The sequence below is a fragment of the Hermetia illucens genome, chromosome 3, assembly GCF_905115235.1.
Source record: "Hermetia illucens chromosome 3, iHerIll2.2.curated.20191125, whole genome shotgun sequence".
In the NCBI taxonomy this organism is placed as follows: Eukaryota; Metazoa; Arthropoda; class Insecta; order Diptera; family Stratiomyidae; genus Hermetia; species Hermetia illucens.
In genome coordinates, this window is record NC_051851.1 from 168,564,965 (window position 1) to 168,585,623 (window position 20,659).

A 20,659-nucleotide genomic window follows, 5' to 3' on the forward strand; every position below is an offset into this window, starting at 1 on the left:
TTTTCTTCTCGTTCAACGATCCGCTTCCATGATTCCGCAGCCAGCCAGATCTTATGACGCCCCTTCGGAATGTTGCAGCCCAGTGCTCATGAATGTTCTCTGGCGCGCTATTCAGTATATCTGCTGGCCGATCAGCAAGATAGCTTTCAGCGAGAGTTGGATCGGTGTCATTGGTAGATATTGAACTCGCTGCTCTCCAACCCTACAAGATGTGCCTGACGCAACACGCAAGCGAACGTAAGCAGCCATCAGATCCCTTCCGAGGCCGATATCAGTGTCTCTGTTGCTACGCACGTCAAAGAGACAACTCCTAAATCTACCGTTGATCGCGAATGGTCTATCTAATTGCCCGTATGATGTCGGTCAGTTGAAACTTGACCGACCTTATGACAGGCTGCGTGCTCGTACAATGTCCCACCAATTATGAGGCGGTGGAAGTCGCAAAAATCTCCAAACCTTCTACCATTATCGTTATGGTCGGCAAAACCGTGTTTCTCCATCTCATACCCATGCAATATGTCGTCATTGGCATTCAAATCACCCACTACGATCACAATGTCACCTTTAGGAAGTCTTCCCTCAACTGCGTATAGTTGATCGTAGAATGCATCCTTACCCACTATATCGGAAGTCTCCGTTGGTGCGTGGCATTGTACAATTGTGATGCTCCTTAACCTGAACCGGAATCCTGCAGTTAGAATTGTATCAGAAACCGGCTCCCATGTCAATCGAGCGTTCCTAGCGGTGGCCGTCTGGAGTTCACTTGGTTTTCCAAAGTGCAAAAGCACATTGCCGCAAAAGGGGATAAATACTCCCCAAAGTCCCACCATCTCATTCCGTTTAGGCACAGAATGTCCAGTTTATAACTTTGGAATTACCGCTCAAGTTGGAGAAAGCGATCATTCTAAGGATCCTCCTTACCGTTGTCGGGGAGCGTACGCAGATTGCAGTCCGGTTGTGGTTCCCTACTTGTTTCCAAAATCCACGGAAAAAAGTTTCATATTTTTTATAAAATGTTACAACCGGGAATCGGAGCATAAAAGGTTGCATTTGTTTTCAGAGGGAGCTACATGTTCATTTTATAAGTCCACTACCAAATTTCATTAAGGGGTGTGTGAATTTGAAGACCCAAACAATTTTTTTCTTGATTGTCCAATGCAAGACTTACCAAAGTTAAGCGTTGTCAGGAATCGTTAGTATTTTGAAGGGGGACCAACTGTGAACATTCTAATATTATTTTTTAATTTCTTTTTACTGGATTGTCAATAGAGTCACTTCAGAATAGTACGCGACCTTTTATCTTTTCTACCACAATAAAAGATGCGCTTCCGAATAACATTTTATTATTTTAGATCCTGACCACAACAACTATAGAAGTGATGGACCCAGTTCACCCCATCAACACGAGGCAGACCACTTGACGGATCACGACAAATCAGCATCAGGTCATTTGGCGCTAGCTTGGTCTTCCTTCCTAGTATCAGGTCTAATTTTACACACGAAACTCCTAGTATAGCGACGAACTACAACGTCAGCAAACATGTATTCGTTATAAGATATAAATCTCTTAGTTATGAAGTGAAAATAAAGATAAATGTACATTTGTACATTTTTTCATATTATTGAGCAAGCACGAAAGATTAACAGAATACGTATTACAAATGAATTTTTCTACCGAGTAGCTAAAAGCAGCAAGGCTTGCACGCATCGATCTCTTTCTATTTTAAGAAAATATCTCCAGTTTGACTGCTTTGTTTTCCAGCTTCTTCGTCACAAACCACTGAAACTGCTATAGATTCCTTAACTTTGCACGACGCACACAAACTTAAATTTACGTACATTTCTGAATCTTGAGAGTAAAAACAAAGAGAAAATAAAAGTGAATGAAGCAGATACAAACCCAGGTGTATCTTTGTACTTATAAATGTAACTAGAATAGTAAAAACCATAAAAATATAAAAAATTATTGTACATTATACAAGCAGGAATTACTGATCCTTTTGTAATATAGTAAACTAAAAGATATGAAAGCTTCCAGGATCCCAAGTTTTGCTAGCGAATAGAGGGTAGAAGCTTGGCAACTACATTGCAACCCAGAATGTAGGAGTCCCTGTTGCATCACAAAAGCGGAACAGCATGAAGACTGCAGGATTAGATAAAAATAGAATCAGCTTTCCAGAAGATGTTAACATGTCATTGCTTAGAAAATAAAGATTAAAAAATAAAAGAATAATGTACACTAAAATCAACTGTAATAATTAAAACTAGGTTAATGGATCTATCAAGGAAAAAGATACAAAATGGCATCATATTGAATAAAGGCACTATTCAACGTTATTATCGAATTCAGGCATAAAAAAATAGTAACTAACTTACCTGGTGCATGTGGATTGGGGATGCTGACGGAGAGAATATAAATAAAAATATTACAAAAACATACATAAAAATGGGATTAAAATTATATAAAAAAAATATTTTCACTAATTATTGTAAATTAGAGATAAATTAATGAAAAAGAGCTTTTTGTAAGTTTGCCCGTTGAGCGAGACAAACCAACTTAATAGAAATTAAATTGAAAATATGATGAATTATGTATACATGAAAGGATAAATTTGAATGGATTATATAAATATAGTTATAAAGAGTTACTAAAATATAAAAATTGGTAAAACGCTGAAAAGATTGAGTTTAATTTCATATAAGATTGTTTTGTAAAATTTAAGTCATTCAAAGTATTGAATTTGCACCAAAACGACTACTTTAACCCATTATAACTGTGTTAGTAACAGCGCGATTTCCACCAAACTTCGCAGGATCATGCCTACATTGCTGTATGAGTCGTGAGTCCCGAATCTACTTAAGGAGGGTTTTGCGGTCAATTGCTAAAAATTAAAATAATGTACTATTATTAACTTTATTTGAACAGAAATCAGTATGGAGGGTACTTCGCAACCTATAGTAGCAGCTTCTTGATTTTTTCAGATTTTTCGGTTGGGTAGTTTTTGCGAATGAATCCTTCAAAGAAATGATCACTTTCGACTCCCCGCACTCCCTAACTTTCCAACAAATGTCAAAGCTAAAACCTGCTTTGGAAAGTACTAACCGAGATCTTTCATTTGATACCCCACATGACTGTATTTGGTGAAAGAAAAATTGACACCCCTCTTTTGCATGTGTGGGGACCCGCCTTCAGTTCACCAACTTGTGATGTCCATTGCGAGAAAAATGCGTGTAACAGGCAGACAGCGTACCCTGCGGTAAATTCCCAGATCTTCTATCAGACGCGTCCCTTCATTCGCATAAGGGAATGCTCGGCGGATGCGTGCGAATATGTTCTTGAACGTATTCGAAGGTGTGCGTGCATAGGCATGTTTATGCGCAAGTCGGGTTGGTGGGAGAAAAAACCCCACCCGTGGATGAAAATGGCCATGGGAAGGTCACCCAAAATAATAAACCAAAATGGACGAAGAGAAAGTGTATATACTTACGATGCAGGACTCGGAACTCCAGTACCGGTGGCTTTTGGGAGTGGCAAGCAGGCTCCCGGTCGTCTATATACCTCGACTGCAGCACCTCGGTGGTGGACAGCTTGATTGCCGCGGCATTTAATGCTACAAGCAGTTTAGACAAGGAGGTGTTTAAAACCGGCACGTCGCTCCCTAGAACACGCATTGCAAACGCGTAGAAGGATGTGCCCAAGGGACAAAGGTGGTCGTTAAAAGCCGCAGTGACACCAACCGCATCCGAGCGTAAACGGCTAGGGGAGACTCCTCTCGATATTTCCGATAGCCGAATCCATTTAGGGGAAACTCAACGATTATGAGATCTCCTCCAATATCCCCGGCAGAAAAGGATCACGGGAATCCCGTTAATGCCTGGTTAATGCCACCTGGAAAAATTATCCTTCATTTTGCTTGGAGCAAAATTTGTTGAGTTATCAAAATTCATCAAAGATAAACACAACATGTACCAAGCAATCAAGCATATGGTCGAGGCTATCAGTGTACAACAAATCCCGGGAAGATAAGAAAGATTTTAAAAAAAGCCCTGACATTACTTCTTCAACAGTGACGCAATAAACCCTATACTCGCGGATGGGCAGAGGGAAAAGAGGGTTCGGGAAAAGAAAGATGAACATCCAGGAAATCAGCAGATTCCCAAAAATCATTGAGGCACCTACTTTGAAGAAGTAGCCTAACACCTCGGTAGGTAGGAAAATAGTGCCTAAAACATTAATACCACCAAGGAAGCTGATGTCTCAAAAGGCACAAGACGGTTGGACTAAGGTTAGACCAAAGAAGCCAAAAAAGAAGACGGAGAAGCCATCATCATTTCATACATGGGTATTATGTTCTATGCAGATATACTAGGAATAGTGAAAGCTGACGGCGATCTCATAAACTTGGGGGGAATGTAAGCAGGATCCGGAAGAAACAAACGGGATATTACATGCTGGAACTGAAAAGGTCTGACAGCAAAGCTGAAGGCTTCCCCAGCCAAATCAAAATCCCTGACTTTCACTGTTAGTTTGGGATCGGGTCTAATTCCATCTTCTGAGCAAACGTACCCCTTTCCCTTTACCTCATTTCGCAGGAACTGACACTTCGCTGGCTGGAGCCTCAGCCTGGCTTCACGGAATCGTTGAAATATCTCCTTCAATTTTTGGTTGCACTCGTCCAGGTTTTTGGCGAACACAACTACATCATCCAGATATACAAAGCATTTTATACCCTGTAAGCCTGACAAAACCCAGTTCAGCAAGGACTGGAAAAATGCAGAAGCAACTTTAATACCAAAAGGTACCCCCTTAAACAGCAGGTGTTGGTACAAGAAACTGAACGCAGTTTTACACCTATCCTCCTGATCGATTGCACTTGCGGCAAGCAATTCGAAGGGTCGTGATCCCGCGTAGCGCAAAAGTCGCAATTCTGTGGCAACCCCTGCTTGCTAACATATGATGCCCCCTTGTCATCCTGTAATCCTACAAAATTTACGCCACGTTGACCCTGCTGGGACGACCGGGAGATTTCTGTCGAGAGCATTGTCCTGAGGTATGTCCGTACTCCCGGCAGTGAACGCAAAAAGGCTCAACCTATCTCATTCTACACTCCCTTGCCCGGTGCCCGAATTTTCCACAATTGAAACTATCTACATTTTTCCCTTTCCTGCCAAGAGGCGGTCCTAAACTCGACGAAGGACATTGTCGCCCCCGAAGCCTACTCTGGCGCAAATTGAAGAGGAAAGGCTTATTAAGAAATGGACGGCAGTTGTGAAGCGCATGCGATCTCCAAAAAAAAAAACCTCAGCAAAGGGGTGAAAAACGAGCTAATGACTGAGCTGGACAGGATTTCATATTATAGGCGGACATGGAGGAAGCAGGAAGTAGAAACAACCGCGCCTCCTGACGAGAACACTATGAGTACCAAACGCATGGCAGACAGCCCATTGCAGAACGAACTGGGGCAAAAACGAAAGGAGGAAGGGGCATCTGAAGGAGACTTCACTCAGGTACTCTCCAGGGCTCAAAGAAGAAGGCAAGAGTTAACAGCACGCCGCGTCATCAGGGAAATAATAATAATAATCGTTGGCGTAACAATCCATATTGGATCAGGGTCTTGAAGTGTGTTAGGGCACTTCATTCAAGACCTTAACGGTACACTACAGTACACTGTAGGAGGCAATGTGGTCAGCATTGCGCTCGTTCGAAATTATTACTCTGATTTGACTCAGGTACTCATTGACAGCTGAATCAACTAGTATCTGACGTCAAATCACGATATAAACCCCACTGCCGCTAGTGAGATTTGAACCGCGGCCTTCCGTACGATGAAGGACGAAGCACCAAAAAAAAAGGTGGACAAACGAAGGAGAACTAGACCGCCGACGACGGAAGGCAAGCATTTTGCGAAAGTCCTCAGAGAAACCCTTTACAAGATCAAACCCGAAAATATCATAGCATACCAGAAGTGTCTTTCATTCGTAAAACGAAGGGTTGTGGAGTCCTAGTCGAACTAGGTCCGAGGACAACAAATAAAGTAACGTTCTGTGAAGCAGCCGTGAGGCTTCTGGGAGAGAAAGCTTTGGATTCCAACCTAGAACATACGTCTTCTCTGGAAATCCAAGACCTTGACTGCCTCACAACGAGGCAGAAGAGGTCATCAAACGCAAATGTCCGGAAGGTAACCAATGCCCGAATTGGTATCACCTCTGGGAGCTCCCGAGGCCAAAAACTCGTTGTGGTGGAAATTACGGTGAAATACGCGAGGAAGCTTCTAAACAGCGGGAAAATAAAAATTGGTTGGGTGGTGTGTAGGATACGAATGCAGAATTAGAAAGAGCTAGGACGCGGCCAACATGATTCTGAATCGGAAGCATAGTGAGATTGACTATTTCCTTGCCCAGGTTCTTAAGTCGGCATGGAAGTCTTTAGTTTTACCTGCACAAGATTGGAAAGGTACGATCTCCGGAGTTTGCCATGGAGTTGTGGACGACGCCCATCACACTTTTTTTGTGCAAGGTGGGATGGGATTTGTCAGCATCTCTATTTAAACACAAGAGGTCTCTCTCCAGATAATATTGTTGAGGAGATCTTGAAGAGTGCTGACAGGTGGAGCCGTGTTACCCGTTACGTTCGGGTCTGTCTCGTCGATAAGAAGATAGAGCTCGGCTGGTGGAAGAAACGGATGGCAAGGGGTTCCGCGAACTGACAGTTCCCTTTCTCCTCTCCCCTCCCGTTGGTGAAAGGAATTCTCTGATTTGAAGGCTCCTTAAGGAAGGAGAGTAAAGGTGACGATGGGAGGTGTTTAGTTGGTAGTACGACAACGTACCATTGCGGGAGTCCAACACTCACTGCGTGAATGCCTTACCCTACCCTACCGCAAAAAAAAAACAAAAATTACTTGGGGAAGCGTTGCCGTGCGTGCTCAAAAGCATGAGATCGCTGTACAGTGAAAGGACCTAGATGAGGTTACTTCTAAGGCGAAATCCTACACTGCCTTAGCAGAGGAGTTCAAGCTGCACGACTTGCAGGAGGCATCCATTGTAAGTCTTAAAAAGACGTATGGAGGAACACACTCGGTTACCATCAGACTGCCAACGAAAGCAGCGTCCAAGCTGTTGGATGTCGAAAAAGTCCGTATTCGTTAGGTAGTCTCTCGCCTTTGGGAGCAAATTTAATTGAAGAGCTGCTTCAAGTGTGTCTTGTGCGACCAATGCAGAAGTTGTGGTGAAACAGGTCACATTGCTCGGGATTGTAACAAGGATCCCAAATGGATGTTGTGTACAGCAGGCGTATTGCCGGAAGCAACAAGTGTCCCGAGTTCTCTTGAGGCTTTCGCACAATTAGATGTCATATCGGCTAACGACTACTTACCGGAAAGGGGGGTCCCATTCAATTGTGGATTGGATCTGACCTATGATAGTCCTTCACTAACTCGCGATATATCCTGGAACGTCAGTGAATAGTACACCCATAGTGATCACCAAGCAATAGTCTTCGATTTCAGGGGCAAGTCAAGTTGTTGGAAATCTGCGCGACCAAAAATGAGAAGAAGCGCAGGTTGGCCTGCGAGAGCAATTGCCGAACAAACGTTCATAGATGTGTCGTTGGACCAGGACACTATACTAGGTACACCCTAGGTAAGAGCCCTCTATATCACGGAGTGTATCGCAAGGCATGCGACTTATCGATGCCGAGACGTTATATCTTCTCCAGTAAAAGACCCAACTGCTGGTGGAATAGTGAATTGTCAAATTTTCGGTCGTCGTGTCATCGGACCAATCGAGCGGCTCAGAGAGCAATGGCTAGGATGGACCATGAGGTGAAACAGCGAGCTTATAAGAAAGCCCCAATAAACCTTAAGCTGACTGTACAGCGAAGCAAGAGGGATCGCTTCAAGGAACTGTGCACAGAGGCGGATATAGACCCATGGGGAAGCGCCTACAAGGTTGTGATGGGGAGATTCAGAGGTCAAGTAGCTCCACAAATTACATGTCCCGATCTCCTATTGAAAATCAGCCAGGGTATGTTCCATCAGGAGAGCACAAGGGGGTACAGTCTACAGATGGTTTGAGATGTGGTTGTAATACCCCCAGCAACGATGAAAGAAGGATAGAATTTGCGGTAGGCTGGAGGACAACACTCTCGACAGCATACCAAACAAAGCCCTTAAGCTGGCCGTTAAGTCGAAGCCAGACATATTCGTAGAGATGATTGAATTACGTTTGGCGGATGGGATCTTTCCCGAGGCATGGTAAAAACAAAGGTTAGTGTTGCCTAAACCTGGTAAGGTTCCTGGTGAACCAGCTTCCTACAGACCTATATGTCAATTGGATGCTATGGGGAAAATATTCGAGTGAATAATATATCATACAACAGATTGCTCCTGACTGTAGAAAGTCTGGGAGACTTATCAAACCGACAATGCGGGAACAACCGTCGACGCCATCAAACTGGTCCCTGGCTTAGCTGAGAATGCAGGGCTGGGTGGCACTAGCAAATATTCTGCTGTGATTACCCTTGACGTGCAAAATGCGCCCATGTGAAACTAAAAATTTGGCTGTGAGGTTGATGAAGTCGAACAGGTTGAAGGCAGTGGACTTACGTTTGAAACTTGTTGCTCTTCCACTATAAGAAGGCCAAGGTGGGCGGACATTCAGTCGTTAACACATCTTTTGAAGAGTTTGGAACATGAGGAATGATAGTTGAGATCCACTTTTCACTGGCTAGGAAAATGGTTCTCTTCGAGGCTTTTGAAAATAATGGAACGGAGAAAACGAAATGGACCGACCAAATTTAGGCAAAAAGAGATTAGGAAGACGGTCGTGACCAGGGCTGCCATTGGCATCAAGCTTGCCAATGAAGCACTCTACCAGGAGAGGGGTAGGTAGGAGATACGAAGCAGGATGCATCCATTAGTAGGAGGGAAGGAGAAAGAACGAAGACTTAGGAAAAGTAGCGACGGAATAAATTACAACATAATTGTGAATAGTTAACAGAGGAGTCAAGGGGGGCGAATGCGGGATTTTCAATAAAAAATAAAAATACATAAGATATTATAAAGGAGCATAGGTTGAGTGTTATGACTCCTACCGTGATAGAATCGTAGGCGTAAGAGGAGGACGAAAGGGGACTAAATAGCTATCAGGGCACCTCCGAGGATTAACTTGCCAAGTACAGCGCATTCTTTGTCCCAAACGAAGAACAAAATAACCTTCGAGGAGTTTGGAATATAGAATCCTGTCATCTAACCAGGTTTCACTAGGGCAGAGAACATGATATTTAAATCCTAAAGCAGATATTTTTTGAGAATTGTGGGGTCCAAAGACCGCATCAACTTAATACCGGACCGGACCAAATGGAGAGCAACTTACTCCCTTTTTTTTTGGTCCTTGGGAGCGGCGGGACCGAAGGGTCTCGCAGGTGTAAAGTGCTCCTTTATATAATTCATCACGCTGCTCCCAGGGCAGAGATGAGGCAGCGTCTGACGATTTGTCTCTGCCCTGGATCATCTGATAAGGCTTGATGAAGACCCCTCGCGGTCAAATAGAAGATTGGGCGGTAGCATCAAAGCTATCCTTCGTCAGCTTCACATGCGAGAGAGGTGACGCAGTTGAGTGGACCTTGATTTTGATGTATCCCGGAATATCATCGGAAGTTGTGGAATAGCCTCATTACGAATAGTTGTTTCCTTGGTGAGGCCACGTTCAACAAGGGCTCGCTGGAACGGCATAAGATCGGGGTGACGCCAGGTGTGACTCGCGGTTCAGCGATGACAGGCATCAATGAGGCGCTGGAGGGAGAACGCGGAGGCGCTGATACAGCGACAGTAGAATGATCATCAGAGTTGCGTAGGATAGCCGATGCCGATTAGGGGACTCGGTTATTCGGATGGAAATCGATTGTTAGACATAGTTTGACTTGGAGCACTTTGAGGCTGGTGCAATATTTTATAGTTGCAATAAAATAATGAATGCAGACAAAGGGGAGGTGGGGGAGGATTAGTCGTCCGAAGCAATTTAGGTATGGCGCCAGCATTGTTAGCCGCAGTCGCCGACACACGATATGTAGAACCAAGCAAAAGCATCTTAGATGGCGAGATTACATTGATGCCCGTTGAAGCGGCCGTTGAGAAGGAGAAAATGGCAATAGTTTGGTCACTTGAAAAAGAAGAGCGACAAATTTATTGTTGACCACCAAGACTTTCCCATTAAGTGCATCGAATAGGTCACAATAGAATTGCATGACGCAGGATAGTGGAGAAGAAGTGCAAGTTTCTTGTGAAGTCGTGGCGCGAGTTGAAATTCATTTCAGCAAAACGCCAATGATGGCGTCTATGTGGGATCGACCAATTCAGTGGTACTGGCAGCGTACATTTTTTCTGAACCTGGTGAGGCCAATACTTGATAGGCATTTTTCCACTTGTGATAAAGGAACATAGAAGAGGGAGTATTAGCCGTGTTGTTAGATATCTTATATAAGATAATTCAGTTTGTATGAAACGTGGCTTTTTAAAAGTTGACCTTGAGCCACCGGCCGTTTGCTTGGTCAATTTTGATGCACTTCATCCCAAGGGATATCAAATCGAATTAATCCAAGTGACTTCCAGGAGCTTTTTATCGCAACAAACATCAGTTAACTTTCAAGCAAAAGAACACATTACCTTTAGCGGCTGAAGTTTTACCTATTTTAATTGATTTTTTATAAGACATGTAGTTTTACTCGCCAATATCCTGGAGCCATGGGTTCTTAGTTTATCATAAAATCAAATCTATCACTCACCCATGCAACGAACAATAATCACCAATCGAACAAAAACCTACCAACAAAGTCCGCTTAACTAGTTTATTTTAACAGTTTATCCGTGAAACCACATCAAACAACTTCAACCCAACGCCATTCCTTTCATTTTCCAAAACTTTATCCTTCAACTTTTCCCTCAACTTCTGGTTTCATACAATTGCATCCTTGAAAAACTTGAGATTTTTCCAAACAATTACCAGCGCATACACAAAGCCAAATACAGAAAATACCTCCGTAAAACAAACCAAACCATCAACAACTCCACCCTCATTGCACTGAGGGTTGTAAAAAAAACGTTATAGAATCGCCTAGTCGGGGGCTAAACAAAATCTGCACTCGAAGGGAAACTGTAAGTTTCCGAAACCTATACAACTCGTTCAAAACTACTTTAATTAATTTGCTTGAAAACGGTATTTACATAGCCCGGGGGTAGGTGAGGCCACCTTGTCGTTTCACCTACCACATTCATATTACCTATGAGAATGGAATATTCAGATCCAAACAACCCCCTTCCCTGGCGAGTCCAAACATTGATGAACACGTGCATGCTTTACCCATTTTTGTGGAATTTTTCGGCCCAATATCCTGCTAAACTAAACTCTCGGCCCCGAGGCTGCCGATGTTGGTTGATGCTTCCTTTCTGAGCCTAGTGCTGCCACATGGTTCCAAGAATCCTTGCCCTGAATAAATGCACTTTCTACTCTTTGTAACCCACCAACTCCTTTTACCTTTATAAGCTCATTTATCGATGGATATTTTTTCTTTGTAGCAACCGTCCAATCCAGGATCAAACCACAATCCTTATTAAAAGATTACGGCCCTTTCTATCGTCTCGGAAGGAAGCTAAGTCCCAAAGGCAACATATTGTATCGCGTCGTGTGTTCTCGGGGCTGCTTCCATAAACAACAGTGCATCCTGCAGCCCTGCTTCTCCCCTAGAGCAAAACTCTCGGTTGAATCCTTGCACGTACATTTTGCAGTGTTCACTTCAAAAAGTGCATCCCGTGGTTGTCTACGTCTACTTTCAAGAAAAACTAATCCCCATGAAATCTGAACGAGTGGCTCTCCTCCTAGGCTTCGGAAGTTACCTGCTTGCTTGCAGTCTCTATGAGAATGGTCCAGAAAGGACGAGCATAGCTTTTAAAACAACTTTGAGGAAATTGCCTGGAATAAAATTCCTTTTTCGAGAATCGGTTATTAAGTGGCATCCTTGTTTCGCCACATTTTCATAGTTTTTTCAGGGCAGCTTGCTTTCGGCGGCTATAAATTTTAAGTGAAGCAAGTGGTACAATTGATTTTTAGGAAAATGGGGATGGAAAAGTTTTAAGGACTAGAAGGTAAACGAGATTAGCACACTTTTTCTTATTATAAGGAGCCAACCAGAGGAACGGAAGGAGCTATTTTATTTTTGTTCTTTTTTTCATGAGAAGATTGCATTTTTCCGTATTCTTTTCGCTGGTATTGTTCCTTTCAATATGATCCTTGGTACATTTGGTGAAATATAAGTACTCCTGATCCTCATGTATTCAATGGCATTTAGGCTAATGACAAATGACAAATGAAATCCAGCATCTATTGCTTTGTGGTGTTTGCCACGACCCTGGTTAGGGTTTCGAGACTATCTTCAGTCCAAACCTACAGTGGTTCCATGGTTTAAATGATGACTATAGCAAATGCGGAAGGCTAACCCTCTTCAAACCAAACGCCAGTACTATACCTTTTAAAATAACGGATTCTATCCTCCAGACTATTGAACCTATGTGACCTAATCCTTCGCGGCACCTAAAATCTAGCAATACTAGATGAGGCTCGTTATCTTTTTGCTCAAGGCAGACTGTGAAAGCTTACAAATATAAGGATGCATCCTGATCCATCCAGGTCGCAACATAGTTTCACTACGTCAGCTACCCAATAACTTTGTTCAAAGAGAGCTATTCACAAAAGTTCAGAAATCCGAAGTAGCTGCGCTCGTAAATGTTCAGAGTAGAGGCAGTGGCTGTAGGTTATCTTTAAACAAAGTTACTGAGTAGCTGACTCCGTAGAGAATCTCTGTTGCATCCTGGGTAGATCAGACCCCAGTATCTTTAGATATGCAAGGAAAGTATGGAGGATCCACTGCCAAGGAAACAGATGCATTTCTTAACTAATATTTAAATTTTGTGCAGCTTCCAGCAAAATGCTTCAATCTGTTTTACCCAATCGGAGAAACTGTTGATCAGTGGTGATACCTTAGGGAATTTGTAAAGTATTCATGGCGGACTTCATAAAAGCAGGACACGTAGTAGAAAGTCCGAGTAGAAGACACTGATAGGCAAGTTCTGATAGACATTGAGCAGGAATAGCTCAGGATCACCAGTCAACACTGTGACGAAGCGAACCATACGACTTCATCCAACATTTCAAGTTAAAATTGTTGACGCAGTGCGCAACTATGTCATTATGCAGTGACGAAAGATTAGATCGTCCAGAAGTGTACGATCAAGAAAGCGCAGACTCCGTAAGAAGAATTAATCGAAGTACGGTAAAAGGAGGGTCAGACGAACAGCAAACCGAGCTCACAGGTGGAAGAGGCAACAGTTAACCTTATCGAGATCTTCTCTCCCACGATAAGCTTGTTGTGGTGGAGGAGCCTATAATAGTTTATTGCGACACTATGGGTACCCAAAACATAAATATGGAATCTGTTGATCTTAACTCTCCGAATAACAGGAAGTCATTGACTTTGAATCCGCCGATGATTATTAAAAGTAAAATCGCGGGTGACACGAGAATTTTCGAGACCTCACCAAGTTCATATATTACCGCGGAGAAATTTCCCCTGTCCCAATATAGGACTAATGTAATAGCGTTACAGGAAATGCTTTGGACAGTGACCGGTTTCCAGTAAACCAAGTACTCGGAATAGGTTGTTTAGTCAGCTAGTTGGAAAGCAACATGTTTCGCGGTTTTGGTCCACGAAACGCTTATCCTTGGGCAAGTACCCAAGTTGCAAAATTTATGACTTGCGGTTTCGTCCAGGCCAGAGGCAACTCATCAGATACTGCCTCACCTCAATCAACTTAACATCATTTTCGCTGAAATGTCTGGAGAGATTTATTAAGCGTCACATTTGCTTGAAGACGCTAAGTTTGCATTCACTAAATGAAAACCAATATGTAGGCGAACCTTTGGCTCGAGATCTCATATATTAGTGTGCTATCTGTGCGCTATCATTATGGTGATGTCTGCTTATGCATCTGTAGTGTGGTGGTATCCCCCCCCCCCCCCGGTATCCAGCACAATTCTAAACAATAATAATAATCGTTGGTGCGACAATCCAATTGGATCAGGGCGTAGAAGTTTGTTGGAGCACTTCATTTAAGACCATAATGGTAAACTACAAGATTACAGTATCATGTAGGAGGCAATATGGTCAGTATTGTGCTAGCCCGGGATTATTACGCGCATGTGAATCAGGTCCTCTTTTGCAGCTCAGGCATGACGTCCAGTCATGAGACGAAATTCCTCTGCCACCAGCGATATTTGAACCGCGGCCTTCCGCCGAGACAGCTTAGTGTTCTAACTACTGAGCCACGCCACACGCCTTGACTACATCCGAGATGAGGATATCCGCCATCTATATAAGGTTGCACGGATCGTGGAAAAATTTCGAGAGAGGTGTCTTCCATTGTATGGCTATATAATTCACGCTAAAGAGAATTCACTTGCTAATATTGATCTGAACAGCACACTCGGTCGAAACAGTGGTGGCTTAATACGCTGAATGGCGATTTGAAGGCCTCATGACTACATTTAGGTCAGACCTTCGATAAAATAAAAGGATTCTATCGATCACGACGAGCCGACCCGGTTGTGAATGTGCCAAAGGCTAATGGCAAAGAGGAGAAGGATCTGGCCAGTATTTAAGACCCACTGGAACACCCATCGGGAGTTATACCTATTTTTAAGTTTCGTTGAATGCAAAACCTTATAAAAATCGATTCACTGTCCGTCTGTCCGTCTCTGTGTCAGCCTGTCTGTCTGTCACACGCATTTTTCTCAGAAACGAAGTTTGGTAGGGACCGATGCAGAAAGATCAATTACTTAATGGACCCGTTCTCAGAAATTACTCAATTGAAAATTTGAGAGAAAATATGATGATTCGAGCACATTGTGTTTAGGCATAAGAATATTCTCCTTTGTGATATCTGTTCAAATTAAAGTCATTGTAGTATATAATCACATTTAGAAAATTTACTGTGAACTCCCTTTAAATTCATCTCAGATTCCTGAAATTTTGCACCAATATGGGCTCTATGCATCACCAGCAGACCAGTACTACTTTGTTACTCGCAGCGTCGCAATCCCCGGCCATCATCAAAGAGCGTGTTCGACTTGAGGTCATCAAGGAAACTGGCCACGAAGAGTCGATGGGCGCAGAGGCTTGGGCATCAACAACACAGCGCATTGCAGGCAACAGTTTTAGTACTCGCGGAAGCATTCTTCTCCACCGTCCATCTGACATCACCGCTGAGGTTCGGGACGAATCCCAAAGAGAGTCCATACAATTCTTGGAAATGGATCCTTTGCATGAATCAGGTATTCCCATGCTCTATGCATCTCCAGCAACTCCGAGAATTCTATCTTAAATTAATGATGAGATTGCATCTCGGCTGTATGCTGATATGTTGCTGTTGCAACTACAATCACTTGTGCATTGTGTTGCAATTGTAGCTGTCAAATTGACGGCCAGAAGACCGAGTGACCGAAGAGTAGAGAAAATTCGTCTGAAACGTTGGTGGGACTCACTAAGGCAGGACATTGCTAGGCTGATTCAAGTCAACACTAGCGATGCCAGGAGATGGGTGAGAAATAAAATGCGGAGGCTTCGCAGGAACTATGCCATCCCCTTTGAGACACCCGTAGTTGAAATTCTGGACACATTAAAGTATAAACTTAAATTAGAGATATTCAGAATGCAACGCATGTGAGGAACCAGCTCAATTCTTTCAGATGACTCCACGAATTCCAACAGAGCGTCTAAACAGTGCAGTTTTCGGCGACGGAAGCGAAAGAATATTGTAGTGGACTTTAGGGGATACCCGCTCACCATGCTGAGCATGCTGAGTCGATTACTGCCGAAGGCTCCCACTATGTCACTACGACTAGCATGAATTTAGCAGATGTTATAAAAGAGGAAGTTCGACGAACCGTAAACAACTCGAAAAACTGGAGGGGAACTGATCTGGATCGGGTGTAGAATTTCTGGTACAAGAAATATACCCGTGCACACAGTCGGTTGCACATAGCATAAATCAGGTCATTATTCGACCGAAGAAGTGTCCACCCTTCCACACTGCGGGAGTTACTTACCTTGTTCCAAAAAAGGACACGGTGCAGGACCCCGCAGACACAAGACCGCTTACCAACCTCGAGACCAACAATATTCTGTCTGAGGAGCAGAAGGGCTACAGAGTCAGGCCAAGGGGTTGCAAAGAGCAACTCCTTATCGACTCGGTAGCTGTAGGACAAGCAACTAGAGGTTTAAGAAACTTCTGTAGTTGTTATATCAATTATGGCAAGGCTTTCGATAGCAGCCTACATAGTAGAATCGATGTCCTACATCTGTGTTGCATTGATCCGAAGCTAATAAAGTTTTTGGCGACAGTCATGGAAGGATGGCATATCACCTTATCAGTGCGTACATCTGAGAGTGCCACCATAATTACATCGTGGTATCAGAGTTAAAAATTTATTTAATTTTGAAATATGGCGGAACTGGTGCTGAGAAGTGTGTACAAGGGTTACCCAAATCATTATTTGAGAAGAATAGATTGACAGCGAAGTGGTGATGCTTCATGAATTTAATAAAGGAAGCGCCATAAGGAATTATTTGCATTATTACCGTTTCTAATCATCAGAGTTATCTAGAACAGAATTAGATGACTTGAAAATTACATGTGTACATCATTTCCTGCAACAGGTAGCCCACATTGGGCGCCAAAATTGTAAAGTTGAATTTTAAAAGATCCGATTTTGTCAGCATCTAAGTAGTGACGACGTTTTCTAAACCTGATAGATACGAATCCATTCTGATAGTTTGGAAGTAACATTTGTTATACGGAAGCGCTCAGAGCATAATATTTGAAACCAAAATACAGAAGCAGAAAATATTGAAACTGGAACCAATTCAAGGTTGTATAATTCAAGCGAGTAATTAGCTCGGAGAGTTTTTAGTTCTAATAAAAGGAAAAAGCTACATATCCTTTAGATTTAAAATCAAAATATGTATTTAAGCTAAGGATCTTTGAGGGAAAATTTAGAATAAAAAGATAGACGGATGGGAATGGTATCCAAGCGAGCTTTAGAATCCGAAGTTCGTGTACAGTACAAAAGAGAAACTGTTTGTAAAGATGGGGATGTTCTCCCTTCTAAACTAAATCCCTGCAGTATAACAGTTAACATATCCTAGTGGTAACTGTCCAAACTGAACGAAACTTATGTGGAAAGCTCCCAGGTACAGATAGTACATATTCAAACCATCCGTCCTTGCAATGGAGATACATAAAATTCTAAGTATCTTTTTTCCAAAGCAAATAAAATGCTGATTTAATTTGTATCAATAATTTACAATCATTTATTTCAATATGAATTATTTTCACTCTAGTGTTTATGCATATTTTTGCTTCAGTAATTTATATATATGTATGTATACAATCTTACGTACATATATTTGGATATTTTGCTTGTTTGTTCTTTGTTCGTCATGATATGTTCAATATAATTTACTTTCTCAATTTCGTTAGCTAAATTTCTCTTTTTCAATTTTTCACTATGCAAAGATATTAAGTAATAATACTAGCGGCTCATGGCACTGGCGTTGATTATAAGTTTTATTATATTATTCTAAGAAACGTAATTCTATCATGGTTTTAATAAAATATATTACTCGTATGAATATTGAAGCTAATTTTGTTATTTTTGTTTCCTATTTTCAATACTTTGACAGAGTATTTTGTTTAATTACAATTTCTCTTTGGAAATTTACAATACTGTCTTGAAATGAGAGTTGGAAAGTATTTTCTAATTCTAATTAAGAGGAAATGCAGCATAAAAAGTATATTTTTGTCTATATACATCTGATAAAATATGACTGAAAAGGAATTTTGGGAAAATTAACTAAAAAGGATAATATTTTCTTTTTTCATCTCAGAAAATGCGGCAATAGAGAGATGTTTCTCTCATTGTATGCAGGTATACCTCGACTTATAACACTTCGACTTATATCATTTTTGTCTTATAACACTCGAAAAATTAAGGAGAATGCTTCGAGTTAACACGTCTTTTCTTTGATTTGCTATATGCAAACATATTTTTAACTCTACACACTTTCATTTTCGGAGTTCGTCCGCTTAGATAAAAGGAGATTGGAGGCAATGTGTATAATATGTTCAAGTTAAAATATTTCTTCTAATTACTGGCGCCGACATCACAGTTCAGTCGGGATAGCAGTCACAATTGGACGTGGCATCCCAGAGGCAAGCAGTAAAGAAAAGATACTTCATCTTCAATGTCTGGAGCATTTCGAACCGATTTCGATCGGCAGTCAGCTGAGACGGACAAGCAGAACAAAAATTTCTTTCTCAATATTTATTTTGCCGACTGACTTTATTTTTTTGTTTTCTCCACAGGTGAAAATCAAGAGGACTGCGGGTAGCAGCAGCAGCAAAGGAAAAACAAGGAGATGTCCGCCAAGAGGGCGAAGAAAGGGGGCCCCTCTGACGAGACTCGAGCAAACTTGCTCGAAATCATCAGTATGCTAAAGGAGGAGACTGCTGAACTGCGTGCAGAGTTCAGGGCGGAAAGACAAAAACGGTAGGAAAAGGAAAACCTGCAACAACAAACGGAGCAAACCAGACAACCGATTGAAGTGGACGACATCGTGGGATGTGTATCTGCTCTCGCCAAAGCCGTAGTAGTAGAAACCAGGAACATGAAAGCCAGCAACATTGAAGCCAGCAATATCGGAGGACAATTACCAGTTCAACTTCGTCACAAGGCGAAAGCCGAGAAAAACTACGGTTAATGCAAAAAGTGCTAAGATTACTGGAAGCACTCCCCAGGCCAATATCACCCCAACCTCCGCCCAGAACCCCAAAAAACATAAAATACCATTAATTACCGGATACTCACCAAACGTCCCTCTATTGCTAAGGTCTCTTAAGGCAAAAGGGATAAAAACAACGCTAAAGAATACGAGGGCGGATAAGACCCTCATTTTCACCGAATCGATCGAGGATCACGGCAAAATCTTCGCTCTTATCAAAGAGCAAGATTTCAGCGCCACCACCAGTACTCTTCAATTCCTGAAAACGCAGTTCCTCATTATTCGAGGAAACCGATAGTACGGGAATCCTTGCGGAGCTCAAAGCAGAACACCCGAAACCATAAATCTGATCAGTGGCCAACCTACCGCCCCTCCCCACAACGGAGTTGCCCCATTGCTGCAACTGCGACAAAGTCGAACATCCCGCCAACTACCACGGATGACCGGCATACAAAGATATGCTGACTCGAAAAGAGGCTGCCAAAGCCCGCAAAACTAAAGAAGTACAGCAGACCAAACAGGCAGTACCAGAACTGTCGCAAAGTTTTACCAAACCAGGCTTATCTTACGCCCAACCCCCGAAAACTCGCTGCCCCGGGTGACTCCTACACCTTCACTTCCAACAATACCGTCGCCCCCAAACCAATCTGCTGCATTCCCTGAATGGGTTGGAGCTCTTGCTTCAAGCACCACAAACGAGCAACGATAATTCGCTGCCATTAGACTCATCCTTAGTCTATGGAGTTAAATATCATTACTTTTAACTCCGCGTCCCTTGTGTCTCACGCCCAACATGCCACTGCCCAGGTGTTGGACGACTTTCTGAAAGCAGACATTTATTGCCTTTCGGAAACTCATCTTAAAAGTAGGCATAACGTGAACTTCATCGGATGTAGTACCATCCGGGACGACAACAACACCGGCGCCGCCCTATTAACCAAACAGGATTATGAATTCGAGGAGGTCGTCATAGACAACCTGCTAACTTGTTCCGCTGCCGCGGCTTTTATTAAAACGGGAGATAGTAAGTGGATTCTCATAATCTCCGTTTACATAAGATGCCAATCAAAAAATAAGGAACTGGGCCGTGACTTAAAAGTCTTGAGCGATCTCCTGTTCAAATCTAATTACTTTGTCTTTGGAGGCGACTTCAACTCTAGGCACACTCACTGGGGCGACACGGCTATTAAATGTAATGGGAAAATCCTGCTCAAATGGATCCATGACCCTTTCTCGCCAACCAATCTCGTAATGGTCTTGCCGGAGTGCCGTTCAGACCTAGTAGTCAATCTATAATAGACTACTTCCTTCTGTCTATGGTAATGAAGCAAAGCTTTCAAGTTATATCATGTGATACCTTACCAGACATGTCCGACCACTTCGCGGTCAATTTTAGGCTGTCCTCACCTTCTTCTCTGAAAAAGAGAGTGATGGCCACAATTAGGTCTTTCACCCGCACTGACTGGGATAAACTCAGAGCTGAGTTAGCACCAAAACTCAACTTCAAAAAGCTCACAAATACGTGTAATCTGTCGGACAAAGGAATCGACTAGGCTATTTACTTCACGTCTGACGCTATTGACACTGCTACATGCATGAAATCTAAGTTGATAAAAGTCGATGAGTTTAAGTTCAATTCTCTTCCACATGAGATAATGCTCCACTTGAAAGTTAGGCAGATTTGGAACGCAAATTTCACGAACACGGGAATAAGATCAATGCAGAATATAAAGCATTAATCTCCCGGATTTACTGTCTCAGTACGCTAATCCG

The 20,659-nt window shown here is 42.6% G+C and overlaps 1 protein-coding gene across 2 annotated transcripts in view; it reads left to right on the plus strand.

Annotated features, from left to right (window-relative positions):
• Positions 1-2,670, plus strand: part of LOC119653079 (neurotrimin) — a 190,732-nt gene extending 188,062 nt beyond the window's left edge. For both annotated transcript variants that reach the window (XM_038057568.1, XM_038057567.1), the window contains one exon: positions 1,353-2,670. In XM_038057568.1, coding sequence (XP_037913496.1) covers positions 1,353-1,516 — 164 coding nt within the window. In that variant the 3' untranslated portion in view covers positions 1,517-2,670. The remainder of the gene's footprint in view (positions 1-1,352) is intronic.
• The last annotated feature ends 17,989 nt before the right edge of the window (positions 2,671-20,659 follow it).